Raw genomic sequence first — 16,762 nt, forward strand, 5'->3', positions numbered from 1 at the left:
ATGAGCGAATGTTTGGACGAACTATGAATAGAAAGCTTGTAGTGCAAGAGACGAGAATAAAATTATTATTAAAAAATAAAGGTATTAAAATGAAGTGGTGTATTGCTTGAAAGAAAAGTAAAGTTGCCTTAAAGATTTGGTAGGTTACAGCTAAACATTCCCTGCGACCGCCTTCTCTTAAAGCCAGGGGGAGTCCGCCCAACCGTTGACGATCGTTTCATTTCATGTAATTACCTGTAACCTGTAAATAACCGCCGCAATCGCGCAAAAATGAAACAACGAGGTTGGGCGGACAAGCATTTGGGGACCCAAGAAGAAATATTTTAAAACTTTTTTATAGAGGAAAAGGCAGCAAAAGTAAAACAACAACTCATGACCCTACCTCATCTAGCAAATGTTAGAAGGGCCAAGCCTGTTCAAACTATTCGATAATTCGCCTCGGATCTTCCAAACGTCACCTCAGGTACAACTGATATATACCCGGGGTACCTGAAACAAATTTATCATCGCATTTGCTTTAACGCCCTCTACCGACGACAAACAATTAAAGAGAAAAAAAAAAGAAGTAGAAAAACACACAAAAATACAAAACTTACGCTCATAAAAGTTATTTAGTCCGATAGCAGAATGTTCCTTCGATACGACAAAATATTTACGTCCATGTTTGCATTTTGAAATTTATTGCGTCAACTTGGTTGATTTTCATTTCATTTCCACAGACATCATAGATTGCGGGTTTAAGCTCAAAATTACTTCTCAGCTTTTTACGCGGATAATTTTGGAAGGAATCCAGACTTTAATTAACGCGCGCCGCGCCGAATGCCAGGTGACGTCACAAAAAAATAAAGAAACTCGTGGTCATTTTATTTTGACGGTGGCTGAGAAGGTCGCAGCTGTGAGAAGTTGTGCGTTGGCTTGGTCAGTTCAACATTACAGCGCAGAGTGAAAGCTTGTACTGGTATGTTTGGTGAGTTTAACATTCAGTATTTTGTTGGTAGCGATAAACATGCTAATGATAGTGGTATATTTTGTCCAAACTTGTTAGCTTGATCCTAACTTAATATGATGTAGCACAATTGTATTGTTGGCATCTTGCATGTTTTATAAAAGTTCGAGTTTTACCACTTTTTCCTTTTCGTTAATTGTGCGTGAGCATGTTCTTTATTGTGCTATGACTAAATGGCTGAAGTTTATGAGACTGTCAGTTTGAAATTTTGGCTTATTGAATACATTTTCGGTTGACGTTTATATCAGTTATTTAAACTGGTTTATAGCGTGCTAGGTTATATAAGTACAAGTTAGCTCTCAAACTGTCTTTGGTTGGTTATATTTTTGTAAACAATATGACAACATTTTTGATCAAATTTTGTAAGCTACCATTATAGGCTTAAGTTTTTGTTGTAAAATATAATAAGTTTTTAACTTGAAAACTTTAGATACAAAATAGCGTAAACGATATCTTCAATCGAGCCATTATGTTTGTAGGTTCAAGCGATGATACTCGGATCAACAAGCCGCCAATGACGTACACTTTCTAGAAAGGTTCTGTCTTCCAGCGGACCAAAGTTTTCATTCTTATGCAGCTAATTCTCAGAATTAGGGGGCTGTAGCAAACTGTAGAACTGTTTATTACAGTTCACAAAATTAAACGTTTGTTTTCTGTAGTGGATCAGCTTTGTTCATGTGATTAGTGAAGTTCTCCAATCATAGAGTATTCATGAAATTTCAACTATTTTTGGTGTTAATTTTTGAGCTGTCGCTTTTTCAACGAAAACATCGTACGTTCATAATTACCTTTCCATACCTCACGTTAACTAAACTTCAATGTTTTATCATATACTGCTGATAACTAAACCTAACTATATATGTTTTCTACACTGTCATTCATGTGTTTAAAATTTAAACACAATTTTACTTCTTTAAACATGTTAAAGTGTTTAATTATGTGTTTAAGTGTATAAATTTTGTTAATTTGACAAAATTTAAACACTTTATGGGTTAAACACCACAATCCATTACACGTTTAATAATGATTTAAGCCTATTGTACACTTTTTCCACGCTTTAGGCGTTTAAATGTTAAACACATAACACAAAGATTACAAAATGTGTCAAACAAAAAGGTGTTTAGGAGGAATGTGTTTATTTTGATTAGTTTTATTGAATTATATCTTATACTTTAAGTTGCTTTAGAAAGAATCTATCAAAAACAGTTCGGTACTATATGCTTTAGAATTGTTCGCATTACCCAATTACACGAGCTATTGTTCAGTATAAATTTGTATCTCGGACTCAATTCTTAGGTTTAAAGTTGGCAACTTGTAGTCGTTTTAAAAATTTTCCTGTATGGAGTGGCTGAACACTAAATTGTATTGTTCAGGCCTTACTGTAGGCTATATTTCAAAGGGGTGAAAGGGGCCTTGGCCACCCCGCCCCCATATTTTGTGTCTATAGGTTTCTACATCGGGTGGTGGTGTCTTAAAACCAACAATTTGTATAGTTCTCTTTGTAATTTCATGAAATATTTGACCCCCCCCAATTTTTTTCTGGCTACGCCACTGGCTATGATTGGTTTTCAAGTAAAGCCATTCACCCAGGAATGGAGGGTGAAAAACCAATTACCATACTTTGCCCATCAAAGTTTGAAATTACTCGGGCATAGCCTAACGTGGGCGTTCTCTTCTCGTCGTTTGATTGAAAGGTAAATGATAAGCGTTCACTATCAGTTAGTGCAGGGGTGGGCAACATACGGCCCGCGACGGGATTTTGCGCGGCCCGCAGACAGTTTCCGGTCTTACATAATAATGTGGCCACATTCTGCCGCAATCCCTGTATTGCGTCACTGAATAAGTCCAAGTTTGCCAACCTGAGAAAGATGGCCATAAATCTACTTGTTCTGTTCGGGTCTACATAGCCTACATTTATGAGCAAACATTTTCGACCATGAACATTAATAAGACAAAGCTGTGTTCCAATCTATTCAGGAATCCGGCCCGCCAAGTACTTCATTTTCTCATATCAGGCCCGCCGACCGAAGAAGTTGCCCGCCCCTGAGTTAGTGGAACGTCTGAATAACGTTTGTTCATATAATGTAGATTGTGTATCTGAAAATAGTAAGTTATAACTATTTATTCCATGTTTAAATAACTCAAAACCTAAAATATTAAAATAAAAAAACTTTCATAACATTACATTAAACTTTATGTTTTACATTAGAACAAGTAATTGTTGTTTTTATTTGCTTTTTATCCAGCAAGTTTGCTATTTCAAAATTATTTTAAGTTCTATGAAATAATATGTTAAGTTCTACCATTGTCAAAAATGTGGGCGCGCAATTACCACCTTCAGACGGCTACAAGATATCTCTAAAATCTGAATTCTGAATCCTCTTTTCAGCTTACATAAAGACAGCGAATTGTTTTATGACGTTTCGTAGGGCTGTAGCTTATTGTCACAGTTTGTTTTCTGTAGCCTATATAGGTAGCCTGGTGTAGCATATTTCGCTGTATGGTTCAGGTTTGTTACTGCAAGGCCTAGGCTATATTCCAGGCATAAAGGTTTACAGAGTTACAGACGATAACAAATACTTATAGCATGTTTTCGATACCCGATGGTGCCAAACCGTTGTAATGCTCTTGGGAAAGGCAATGGCCTTCGGTAAGCATTTGATGTTGATAATTTATTACTGTAGAAAGAAAATTGTTGTAATAACTGTAATGATAAATGTCTTAGCCTACAATATAAAATATTTTGTACTCAGTTTATACTAAGCTGTTTCTTTACAGGCGTTTTCTGTAGAAAGTTATTGGAAAAACTTAGAAACTTATGTTGGAAGAGAAGCCATCCACCTGTGCCATCACTTATGGTATAGTAAACAACCCTCATCATTAGGTTTCCTTCAGCTACACTGGCAGGTGATGCAGAATTATATATTTATGATCCACATGACATTTTTATTATTAACAATATTGAGTTAATTTTAAAATATACTGTGCATGCCAAAAAGTGTTGCTTCAGTGGTGGATTTGCTTAGCACCAGGTTCAAACAATGCGAACTTATTGAAAATGTCCAGTGTTACTACTTTTGTAATGTTCTTGGGTAAGGCATTATTAATCTTTACTCTTCTGGTCCTGGTGAGCAGTGTCAGGGTTGGTCAATATGTTATAAAATTCAATAAACAAATGAAAATTGAGTTTTTGTGGAAAACTGCAGAGAGTGGAGGAATAATTGCCGAGTCCGAGTCTTCCAAAGACGTTCGAGAAGAAAGATTCTGACACCTTATCAAAAACCTTGATTACATCTCACTACTGTTTTAAAAGCTATATTGTTTAGTTTTATATTTTTAATCACTGTAGATTCAGAATGGACAAAAAAGGGCTACTGAAGCTATTAGACAACATTTAGAAAAGGAAGAATCAGAATGGGAATACGGTCTACTAAAACAGGTATTTAAGACCAATGTCTGTCTTTCACCAAGAAGCAATTAGTTTAATGTAAAGATGGATGCATTAGCGGAATCATTGAAAAGTTTTCATTATTAGGACAAATGTTAGTGTTTGAAAGAAACTTATTATAAGGTGTTTTAGATTTTCATGCTTTTGTAAGAGAATACAGTTGTAGATCATGTTTAGAGGCTGCAACACGGTTATTGATATAATGATAAATTTTGCAGATTGAGGAAAAATTCAGAAATGTTTATCAATTTGATTACAATACGATTTAAGAGGCTTGCGTAAGCATGCTAACCACGCTAGACAACAAATGTAACAGCAATGTTGAGCGGCAATGCCGTAAGAATGAGGTGAGCAATCTGAGCATTCATCCAGCAATTAACAAAAATCAAATTTGGTTGTTTTTGTATTAGTTTATTGCTTTGTTGAAGGATAATGTGTTCGGATGCTTGATATATATTAAGGGAAAAATAAAGTCATTATTATTAACAGTGTAAAAACCTAACGCAACTTTTGACATAGGATCCATCATCAGAGAAAGAACTTAATCTCATTTTGAGGTCACAAAAACAACTTTGGCCAATCCACAAAACAAATCTTTATGATGCAATGCAGACTGTTAATGTGAGTTGTAGTTGCTTTATTTAACTGGTGGCTTTACAGAACAATTTGTATACATTGACATTTTTGTTTTAATTTTTTAGGCATTTCGGAATAGTTTAAACTTCAGAAAGAAAACACTGCCAAGTTTGCTTGTTTCTTATAACGAAGCCGGAACCATGAAAACATTCATTGTTGCTGATTCAATCCACGTCAGATGTAACAACGATTCGAGGGTGGTGTTAGGCTATTTAATGCAATTTATCGGTTGTTATTATTATTATTACTCACGGATGCCGGAAGAGGAAGCGCAGAGAGGCCATTGCCCCCTTTTCTTTCTTTATTTTCCAAAATGACATTCAAAAAGTGCCCTTTTATCGAATTTTGCCCCTTGCCAAAAATAATTCCGGCGCCCGTGATTGTACCTGCCTTGTTTCTGTTGCACTGCTGTAATAAACGCTATTTTGGAAATTTTGACTGCCAAGTAACAATACGCATAAAATAGTAAACACCTAGTTAGTAAACACGTAAACACCAAAGATAATAAACACCTAGTTAGTAAACACCAACAAAATTTAAACACAAAACAGAATAAACATGTGCGATTTAAACATGTAACCATTTTAGGTGTTTCTTTTAGGCCTCACTTTTCGTGTTTAATTAAAGTGTTTAACAAAATGACAGTGTAGACTAAATCAAATACGCAGTAAAATCAAAGCAGCTTCGAAGACTGGCTGCCTGACCTATTTCGAGTTCGGCTGAGAGTGAAATAGTCACTTATTTTTTTGCGGTCCATTTAACAAAATTAAAGACACATTTAATTCGTGTGAATTATATGGTGGGACTCTAGTGGACACCGAATCACTCAATACTAATAGTGTTTTTGGAGTTTTCAAGAAATTTTCCATGTTTATGAGGTTTTGCCACGCTACAAAACGCTGTTCAAATTTTTTTCAAGCTTGTCGTTTGCTGACCTGGACGTCGTACATGTTGGTTTGGTGGAGCTGCTTCGTATCCTGCTTCACCTTGTGGTTGAAACGCAGGAGAGATCGACCAATGGGCCTGGATCTAGAGATGAGTTCACTGTGAAAGATGTCCTTTGAAATTCCGACATTGGGAAGTCAGCGGCCTTGCCTTAGGTTTTTGATTTGGCGAGCTTTCATCTAATAGAGTAGAGAGCTGCAGCCAGTGCGCTCCATCACACTGCTGTTCCTGATCTTGGTGCGCCACGTGACTCCTCAGGTGTCAAACACCTAAAACTAAGATCTCTATGAATTTGTTGGACGTCCTACGTAGGGCTTTAAAAAAATGTTTAGACCAATCAGAAGGCAGCATGGTTGGTGTTGTTTTCTAGCCTGGGAATTACCCTAGCAGTTGGCGTGCTTCAATATCCCAGCTCGCGTACAAAATTTGGCTAAAACTTAGCATGAAAGTAGCTAAAATTGTGTTTTTTAGACCAAAAATTCTAGTGTTTATTTTGGGCCTCTGTTAAAAAAGTTTGAACCATGGTTTTTTGATGGCATTTTATGGAATGGCAGTTCAACGCATACTAAATTGACATGCAAAATTTCAGAGAGCCTCATGGAGGATTTTTAGAGTAAACAGTCTTTTAGTAAAGTCACTGTATAATAAAACAAACAAAGATTTTATGGCATTTTTTGGTGTTTGACCTTAACTTTCTTCAACTTTCTCTTCTGTCACGTACATGTAAGACTTCTCATTTACTATAGGTTGTTTGCTTTCATTACGATTTCGTGGCAGATGTTCAACATCGGTTGTTGGTGCTGATGACCATTGAGAATCTCCCACATTTGTTTGCAAAATCATTCATGAGTGTAAGGGCGCTTGTACACTTAGGCAAAGTTCTCTAAAATGTATCCTTTAGTTGTACACAAACTTTCGTGCCGTCAGTTAAGGGTCTAATGAGCACGATGGGCCGTCCTTGTTCTCGATACTTTTCTGGGTTAGTCGGATAGAGAAAATAAAATCAATTGATGACCTGTTTCTATAAAGCCGCTTTATAATTCGGGATAAAAACTGTCTGCTAAAATTTATAAACGTTCAAATTGTACTCTGGCAATAACTTCGCCAACAACGCTCGGCAAAGAGATATCTCTACGGTTGCTATAATCTCCCTTTACCAGCGCTTTTTTGTTACGATCTCTGCGTCCCTCATCCTTCAGTGTTCCAGCACTTGCACAGGACCGAGTAAAGAAATGGAACGATGTGTTTGACACATTTCAGGGGATCAACCGGGATGCCGTACAAACAAGAAGTTTTTCCTGTAGCTGTTGTTGCCACGGCACTTTTCAGCTCCTCGCGAGTTGTCAATTGTTTAAGCTCGTGCATCGGTGGAAAACTTTGTGTTTTCCCCCCGGCATGTTTTTGTTTGCTCATTAATTGCCGCTGTTCGGTTTCATCACAGTAGTTATTTCAAAATTATTTGCAAAACAACGTCACACCTTTTGCGGATTCGTGCTCAGACATTGGTCTGTTTCTCGATGCTCCTCCACCTACTCTACTGTTAGAGATGTTAATGTGCAGTGGTGTTGCTATCGATGTAGCGCTTTTAAGTTTTCTCTGGTCCAGTTAGTTTGAGACTTTAGGCAGTCAACAACTTTATCGGTCTCGTACATGGACACATATTAGGTTGAGGGGAAAAGGCAGTGCTGGCAGCCAAGATAGGTTCAGAAACATGTAGCCTACAGGCGTGCTAATTTTAGCAGACGTCTTCGATTAAGGTCGTGGTGGCATCAGTAGAAACGGTGATCGGTGGTCTAGTTTACGAAAGGATCTGTTAATCCCAGCAAATCAGCTAGCGTGTTAAGGTCGGTTTAAGTTGCTTACGTTGCTTAGGTTAAGGTCGGCTGGACGGGATATGTTTTGTATGGCCATCTAGTGGACGCCTAAACATTTTATGACTCATTGGCGCCATAAATAATTTTACTGCATCTGCTGCACTAGCTGGGTATCGAACCCGCTACCTCCATGCTAGCAGGCAGATTTTATCCAAAAGGGCTATACACAGGAATTTATTTTGCTTAGAATTTCAAATATATATTTTTCGAAAGCACTCAAAAATAAAAAAACACTGCACGCAAACTGAATCGAATTCTCTCGTCCCTCCCCAATCTTGCAGGACCTTCGGTCCTACATCCTGTTAAGTGGTTTTTCACCTTCCTGTATTGCATTCTTTTCTACCATGGCCGGGGATCGAACCCGGAATCTCTAGCACCGAGTGCAGTGACCAAGCACACGAGCTATGAAGTTGCACATGTATATGATGTGGTGTAACAAATATAACCAACGACGATGCATCAGTTGTTAAATTTTGAAAAGGGAAAGACACAGGTCATATGGCTCCACAGAGACCTGAACTCGGTAACTTTTGCTCAGATTTCTGTGATAAACGTCGCAAGCTACAACGCGTCTGGCCTAATAGATAATTATTAGCACGGATATCATCATTATATCAGCTGAAAAAATAAATAAGTTGAAATTTGTGAGGAATCAAAGCCAGAACCTTTGCACCGATATCAATGACGGAAGGCGCGACCATTTCTGTGAGGTATGCCTTGCTCCTGTTCTGCGTATAACCCTTTGTTCGTCAGGGAGGCCGACTAACCGTTCATTTCAACTCACGGTCGATTCAACTCTGGAACTCAACCAACGTAAGATGAAACCAAGGGTAATTGAGTCCAAGGTTTCAATCCACACATGTCGGTTGGGTCATCCTGAGCTTAATTGTTTTAGATTCTAGAAGTAGATTCTTCCTCGACTGTACAGAAATTGAATTGACCTGAAACCGTTCCTCAGTTTGACAACACTGAGATAAAAGGGTAAGTGACTCCGACGTGGTTTGAACACGAAATTTTCTCATCTGGAATGAGACGCGTTACTGCTGAGCCACGGAGTCGTCATGTTGACAAACGTTGTAGCAAGATAAATGATGACGTTAAAGGTATACATGTAATCATTACACACATTATGTCGTGATGTCAGAAAGCTAAGTTTATACGATCATGTTAAATACATATTTTCAGTTTCGAAGATTACTATCAGTCGGAATTACGTTACACTTGTGACCGTGGACCAGGCTGTTTACGTTTTATTCACGCATGACTGGCTTAAGAGCTTAAGGCGGGAATCGAACCTGGAACCTCTAGCACCGAGTGCAGTGTCGAGTCACACGAGCTACGAATTAACTCATGTAAACGATGTTGTGTAGCAAATGTGACCAATGCACATGCATCAGTTCGAAAAAATAAAGACACAACCATTCCACTGCAGGGGGATCTGAACCCAGGAACCTTCGCACCGAATCCTGCGATTCCTATCGCGAGCTACAAATCGTCTGGCGAGCGTCCTTAATCAACACTGATATCTTCACCAGGTGACAAAATTCAAAATAAATTAAGTTCAAGATTTTAAAAAATCGATTCCAGAACATTTGCACTGATGTAAACAACGACTTGTAGGTTAAGTCGTCCAGGAACCGTTCGTCAGTACCAAAAAACTGAGATGAAATATCAAGTGCCCGCTTAAGATTTGAACACGCCACTTTCTGATTTGTAGTCAGTCGCGCTACCGTTGCGCCATAGAGTCGTCATTTTTAAAAGGTAGTACCAGCACACTCGACGACAATGAAAAGTATACATGCAATAACATCACATGCTATGTGTTGATGCAAAAAGGCAGAATTTGTACGACCCTGCTATAGATTCATTCTTTTGTTTTGCCTTAAATTGCAAACACGTGTATTTCGGAATAGACGATCCAAAAAATTCTCACCACTGCACCGCCCCATATCCTAATTGAACCCGTCCTAGCAGGAGCATCAGTTCCAGGAACGTAGGTGGCTTGGGGCAGTTGACCAGATTTCTCCTCCCTGCATTGCGTTTTATTCACCCATGAGCTGGCCGTCTATAATAATCTATGTCATTGGATCAGGGAATTGATTTTGGTACATCACATTGTGTCTGTATTATTACATTTGTAATGGTGCATTCATGGTAAAATGAGCCCACAGCTACATTCTTGAAGAATAAAAATACGCTTGCAAGCAATTAGACACTACTGGCATATGCGACCCCTTGATGGGTAGCCTACACGTTAATGATATTAAAACTTTCAAAGGAATTATCTTAACTATTAAAGAGAAACATGACTGCCAAGGAATCGAACTCGTGACCTATTGAACGACGAGGAGTTGTTTAAGGTCTGAACTACAAACCGGCTTCCGTCAATGCCGTTAATTTCAGTACATCCCTATCAGATGTAAATGGACAAAAACATACCCAGCGTGGAAGGGAATCGAACCCGAAACCTTATTCGAAATTCCATTCAGAAAGATTGTGCTTGCACTACATTTTAGGGCTGTTGGGATCTGCTTTGACACGGTTATTTTTTGTTTATATTTGTGACATTTGACTCATTCTAAGAAACCGATTCTTGAACAACATGTGACAAGGTTTTCTTCTTCACAATATATTTCTCACTTTTTAAGCAGTCAAGTTGGAAACTTTACTGATTTTAGAGCGAAATACACAAGTCATAACATTATCAATTAATATAACCCACACACAAAACATACAAAATGTACACAGTAAATGTAAAACTGAATACAATGAAACAGAAATTAGCGCAATAGATGCAAAATAAATATGATGACAACAGAAAACAGTATGAAAAACTTAATTGTAAATTAATTACTAATAAGCCGTGCCATTTATAAAGACGCGGGTTCCAATGTTTTATTAATAAAGCTTCCATCACTAAGCTGTTATATTCCCAAATTGCTATATATTGTTTATATGTTTTCGATAGATATGTTTCCCTATTCGTTTTCTTTGATGCAAAAACCATTACTCACGAAGTGACGCGCAGTGTCACTGATGAAAGCTCGTTATCAATCAATCATCGGGCGGCTACGACAAATTTATTATTTATTTACTAGGTTTAAATCGTGCACGAATAATGGTATTATTTTGCGGACGATAGCGAGCAAGTTAAGTTGATGAGATGTTTGTTTCAGCAAAAATGCCAAATACCAGCAAATAATCATGGTCGAAAATCGAGCGATTTGCTACGAACTTTGTTGCTACCGCAACTAATCGATTTGTTATATTTATATTGTTACAAAATTCTATATTAGAACTTTGATACATTATATTTTATTATATCGAACCAATGATTTTGTTTTGCGGCCACAAGTTCGGAAGCACTTAAACCGTACGACTATTTTTACGAGCTAATATATTATTTTATCATATTACAGTGACCGTCAATGGGACTCCAGAACACAGGAAAGAAATAGAAATGACCTTTATCCTGTTTCCAATCACCAATCACCAATCACCAATCACCAATCAGCCGTATGTCGATTTCGATTACGGTTTTTAACAAGTGACAAGTGTTACTTCGTTATGTATCATGTTGTTTGTTTCATTTATATTGCATTAGCATTGTGTATTTTGTGTATTTTATTAAAGAAATCAAGTTACCGTGAGACTTTATTGGTTATGAGGATGGTTAACAAAACAGTGTTTCCCAGTGATTTACTTCCAACCAATTTATATTGTTTTGTGCGGAAATATTTGGAAATGACCTTTAACCTGTTTCCAGTCACCAAACAGCCGTGTGGCTAATTCGATTGCAGTTTGTTGACGATTTCCATTTTATTATGTTATTATTATTATTATTATTATTATTATGGATAGTTCATTATTTCTAGAATTATGTATAGAACTTCCGTATTTTGTATATTTTGTGTATTTTATTGTACGAATTAAGTTACTGTGATCTTTTAACCGATGGTAATTAGGGTAATCTACAAGATTAGCCAGAACCTGTAACCAATAAGAGCCGAGGACCATCAGTCAGAAATTATGTCCATTTAGAATGGAACATGTAAGGATTTGTGACGTAATATGCAGTGCGACGTGCAATGCAGTGACGTGATAAGTGATACGTTTACACAGCAACGGTATAAACATTGCAAAGATAATATAGAACACTTTCATAGAAAGTCATGTTGTCGTCGTTCCATCAGAGAAGCTTGAGCGTACGTCTTAGGCTCAGGATCAAAAGTCTACTTGTTTTGGCTGAAAAAAATATAGAACAAAATCTTGATTAAAAGTACGAAGCCATAGAATTAAAGCTGATGTATGCCTACTATAGCATCAACGTTAAAAACTTGTAAACTTGCTGGTAAAAGTTTAAAATTGACTGCGTTTGGTGATGTTACCAAAAAGTCGACTGCTCTTAGTTTTTGAAGCCGTTCCACCGCGTCAAGGTGGCAGTCGTCGGAACGGTTCTTTGGGAACGGAAAGAATCCCCCACTTCGCTACCGATGGGTGTAGAGAAGCGGGATAAAGACCGTTGTTACAAGTCAAATGCCGAATTCTACTTTTGTATATATTATATATTTTATACTGTTTTAGTATAAGATTTGGTACGTTACGATGCGACCTCCTTCTCTTAAAGCCAGGGGGAGTCCCCCCAACCGTTGACCATCGTTTCATTTCATATAATTACCTGTAACCTGTAAATAACCGTCGCAATCGCGCAAAATGAAACAACTAGGTTGGGCAGACAAGCATTTGGGGACCCAAGAAGAAATTTTTTACATTTTTTCTATAGAGGAAAAGGCAAAAACAAAACAACTCATGACCCTACCTCATCTATGAAATGTTGGAGGGACCTAGTCGGTATCGCGCGGTGTGGTGTGTTGTGATAATTTTATACAAGGCATTAAGAGAAGGTCGCGTTAAATGTTTTGGCCTATTGTTGTTGTTGTTTTAATTTTATTTGACTGAAAATGCAGTCAACAAGACCGAAGTGCGGTCACCCTAGGATTGTTTTACTCTAATACTTTACCTGATAGCCTGAAAAAAAGGAGTTAAAACCAACACCGGTAACTCAAACCGGCCATACAGTATGTGAATTATTTTTTTGAGGTTGTTTGTTTTAGGTTGTGTTGCGCGCGAAGGCACCGATCCAACCGCTGCATTAGGTTGGAGTGCCAGAATAAAGGAAAGTATAGAGTCTTATGCCTAAGATTAGATACAGTATATATAAAAAATAGAAATATAACTGCACTGGAGTCGATGGACATAATGGGAATGAAACTAAATAGAATTGTGTGGTTCCGAAAACTAAAATCCTAATTGTTTATGCGCAAGGTTGAAATAAAATAGTGCTGGATAACCTAAGCGAGCTACACCCTAGGAGCACTATTTTATCTGGGGACCCAAAACAAACCTCATAAGCGTCGAATTGTTTGTCTGTGGCCTAATGCCCCGTCGGACCTACTTGTTTCATTCAGTGCCGTCATCTAGGGGAGGCGCAAAATGTCGGAAGTCCCTACCCTATTCTACACGGCACTTTGTCCCCCTAGGATAAGGTTATGAGAATGCAGGCTAGTATAGGGGCGCGAGGGCAAAATGTTCATAATTTGGGCCGGGGACACTGGATCGCTTTGGGCTTGGCGAACCCAGTGCTGCATCGGGTCCTGCACCCTCCCGACGATAAAACACAGTCAAAACACAACAATATAAGACAGAAGAACTCACTAACTATGAGAGAAATAAGACAAGCGATAAAACAATACACAACAACAATCCCATCAATTTTAAGAGATAGAGAAAGTCATTATGCCATCGACTCCAGCACCTGCACTATCTTATTGTAGGCCTATATAAGGTAATCCCAGTAAATTTGTTACTGGTTTTAGATAACTGTCCTTTGGTTAAATTGCAAAACAGTTATATTGAAAAAATGTTTAAAAATTATGTTTGCATTAATGGTAAAATGTAAATGTAACAGGTATCAAAATAAGCAATAGTTAATCTGCTCCATATTATTATTGCTATTATGTTAACACCCTCAATTAATAGCAAAATTATTGTAACAAAAATATATCATTATAAACTATGCAACATATAAAGGGCCTAAGCAAACAAGATATTTGAAAATTCACCTCGGATCTTCCAAACTTTACTACTTCAGGTACATTTGGGATATACCCTACCTGAAAGAAAATTACCATCGCATTTGCATTGACGCCCTCTACCGACGACAAAAATAATAGAAAAAGAGAAGGAAGGAAGGAAGTAGTAAAACACACAAAAATACAAAAATACGAAATGTTCCTGTCTTTCATAGAGGTGAATTTAATGAATTCTTATAGAAGTTATATTAGTCTGATAACATGATGTCCCATTGGTATAGAATGTCCCTTTTTGCTGCACTACAAAGTTTAACATTTCTACACCAGGGGCGCAATGTGCGATGGTAATGCCGCCTGAACCGTAACCTACGATGCACTGGCACGCCGGCAACTTGTCGTCGGAAGCTTCCTCTCTCTTCCGTGTTTGTCTCATCGCTACTTCTTCTCATCGTCCCTCGTTGGTTACCAGCGCGCTCCTAACATTATAGCCTAATGCTCTGCCACTAAATATTGCTTTGGTTGGTTGGTTGATTGGTTGTTGGACTTCCATGAGACCTTAAAAGTAACACAATGGTCAACCCATGCTTACAAAGCAAAGCCATCACCCATGATTAATAGCTTGATACCAGCAATTGATTATTTTAATTCAGGAAACTAGTTGCTCAAATGAGACCTACCGATGGCGAGTTATAGCTGGGTTGAGGCCGCACCGCCAGTTTCTTGATATTGAACAAACTCTATCCAAGTTATTGAAGTGGAATTGAATGTTGGCAAAGAGTCTGAAACAATATTGTTATTATTAGTTGACGATCGAATACACTTGCTAAAACTTTGAAGTAGCTTTTAATCGTAGATATGTGTCTAATAATTTCATTACTGTTTTGGTATAACCACCCACCACTGAATTTTTGTAGGGTCTTGAAGCTTGTGTAAGATGTCACAATGTTTGGGAAATGTGAAAATGTTTGGTTTATACGAGAAACTATCAGGGAAATGACCTGCAAGAAATTAAAACCAGGAATGAAAATAAACAAATATCAAAACCGATTCTCGGGAAAAGCGATATTTAACATGGTGAGAATTAGATACGGGCCCAAGAAAGACAGTACATTACCACTTACTATGGGCGTAACCACTATTAGCTACTGGTTGCACGGAAGTAGATGAAAGTGACTAGAAGACTTGGAACTTCAAAGTAGAACCTTCAGCTGATGGAAAAAATATCTTGGGAAACGAGTATGAAAAAGTCTAAGTTTTATTTTCAGCAATAAAACAAACTCACCTGGGCTATAAATTATCGTAGGATGGTGACGACTCACAAAAGGGCAATGACATCATAGTTGTATTGTTGGCAATTATTAAGGCCCTGGAACTTTTATGAAATAGAAAAATTCCTAAAAATATTTACAACATACCTTGCAAATGTTAATGTTGTCGGAGAGTAGCCTATGCTTTACACGTCACCACTTGTGTCATCTGAAAAAGGTGAAATTTTGGTAACGTGACCGTAATGTTAAATAAAGCATAAAATACACCCCCAACACAATCTTACTGAATTGAACAAAGCCAACGCAGATTTCCAAGTTTCTATACTGCCTACATATACTTTAGTTCTGGTAAAAATCTTGACATCTTCAGTTCACAGCAAGAAATGTTCAGATTTGCAGATTCCAGATCAGCTTTGAGGGAACAATGTTCCATAAACTCCAGATGCCAGATATCTCGAGCTCAAATTTTGAACAGAATCCAGAGAAACTGAACATATTTAAACTGAAGGTCACTGCATGGCCAGGACAAAATAAATCAATAACCACCAACAACAACAAAAAAACAAAAAAACCAACAAAACAACCAAGAAAAACCCAAAAAAGTCACCAATTCACAGGCACCAAATATACTCTTTAACACAAACGGTACAAACGCCAAAGCGCAGAAATGCAACAACAAAGACGCTAAAGCGCGCGCAGAGAGCAGCAGCAACAAAGCAGGAACTAAGGTTAACAACAAGAACATCGAAGTGTACAACAAAGGTCAAACAAATACCAAACTCAGCAACAAGCGCGAGCTGTGTTTCAGCATCAAACAAAATACAACTTGCGGCCCTGACCAAATCTCTATCGTTATAAAACAAGTCAGACAAACAAATATGAGCCTTTTCAAATATGAATCTTTTTAATATAAGGCAAGCAATGCAGTTTCAATTCAACATGGACAAGCTGTTGGACTTCAAACTGGATTACACTTGACTTTTTTAGTTGAGGCACGAAACTGAACTCCGCTTTATTGTAAATCCATTTCTCCTAAGCTACACCAACCAACCATCTCAACTCAACTACACGAGGTAAAAGAATGGAATTTTGGAACGAACACGCGCAGTGAAAATTCGAGAAATCTCGCGCAAATTCCTCAGCTGATGAAATAAGCGCGAAACTTGCTCCAAGGTTGACTCGAAGCAAATAGGTGCCAATTTCTTGCTGGAAAACTTGCCACAAGCTCTCCTATTGCTTAACAATGCGACAGCACTACACAATAATGTACTATATTGTTGTGAATTATGATTCAACTGAATCCTTTGAAACTGGTTTGAACGGAACAACGAAATGGTTTCCGAGTTTTCAAAGTATTAAAACGCTCTTGCTAACATTAAATGAAAGCCAATCTGACAAATTATTTAAGCATCAGAATGACGGTGCTTATATATATGGTATTTGCTAAAGAAAATGTCCGCTAGACGATGAAGCGGAGCTGCACAACTGGCGCT

At 37.8% G+C, this 16,762-nt stretch overlaps 1 protein-coding gene and 1 long non-coding RNA gene across 5 annotated transcripts; one reads left to right on the forward strand and one right to left on the reverse strand.

The window, feature by feature from the left end:
- Positions 1 to 3,336: 3,336 nt before the first annotated feature.
- Positions 3,337 to 5,615, forward strand: LOC143463011 (uncharacterized). 4 transcript variants are annotated; one of them, XM_076961362.1, is made up of 6 exons: positions 3,337 to 3,656; positions 3,785 to 3,913; positions 4,356 to 4,445; positions 4,673 to 4,801; positions 4,974 to 5,075; positions 5,156 to 5,580. In XM_076961362.1, the coding sequence occupies exons 4-6, from the start codon at positions 4,739 to 4,741 to the stop codon at positions 5,405 to 5,407; spliced, it is 417 nt and encodes a 138-aa protein (XP_076817477.1). In that variant the 5' UTR covers positions 3,337 to 3,656; positions 3,785 to 3,913; positions 4,356 to 4,445; positions 4,673 to 4,738; the 3' UTR covers positions 5,408 to 5,580. The 4 variants fall into 4 exon arrangements, 3 of the variants coding, with proteins under 3 accessions (XP_076817477.1, XP_076817478.1, XP_076817476.1); XM_076961363.1 differs by having other exon boundaries at positions 3,798 to 3,913; XR_013118233.1 differs by lacking the exons at positions 4,356 to 4,445; positions 4,673 to 4,801 and having other exon boundaries at positions 5,156 to 5,600.
- An 8,777-nt stretch (positions 5,616 to 14,392) lies between these two features.
- Positions 14,393 to 15,495, reverse strand: LOC143463013 (uncharacterized). The gene is made up of 4 exons (XR_013118234.1): positions 15,123 to 15,495; positions 14,900 to 14,999; positions 14,679 to 14,780; positions 14,393 to 14,556 (listed from the first exon to the last, which is right to left on the reverse strand). It is a non-coding gene; the product is annotated as an uncharacterized LOC143463013 (long non-coding RNA).
- Between the last annotated feature and the right edge of the window lie 1,267 nt (positions 15,496 to 16,762).

The sequence above is a fragment of the Clavelina lepadiformis genome, chromosome 6 (assembly GCF_947623445.1).
Source record: "Clavelina lepadiformis chromosome 6, kaClaLepa1.1, whole genome shotgun sequence".
NCBI classification, from domain to species: domain Eukaryota; kingdom Metazoa; phylum Chordata; class Ascidiacea; order Aplousobranchia; family Clavelinidae; genus Clavelina; species Clavelina lepadiformis.

What these genes read in the sequence shown, in the direction of transcription:
- LOC143463011 (XM_076961361.1), top strand. Translation starts at nt 3,629, where the DNA reads ATGCTCTTGGGAAAGGCAATGGCCTTCG. An exon ending in GGGAAAGGCAATGGCCTTCG is followed by an intron (nt 3,657 to 3,797) that starts GTAAGCATTTGA and finishes CGTTTTCTGTAG; the next exon opens with AAAGTTATTGGAAAAACTTA. An exon ending in ATGCAATGCAGACTGTTAAT is followed by an intron (nt 5,076 to 5,155) that starts GTGAGTTGTAGT and finishes TTAATTTTTTAG; the next exon opens with GCATTTCGGAATAGTTTAAA.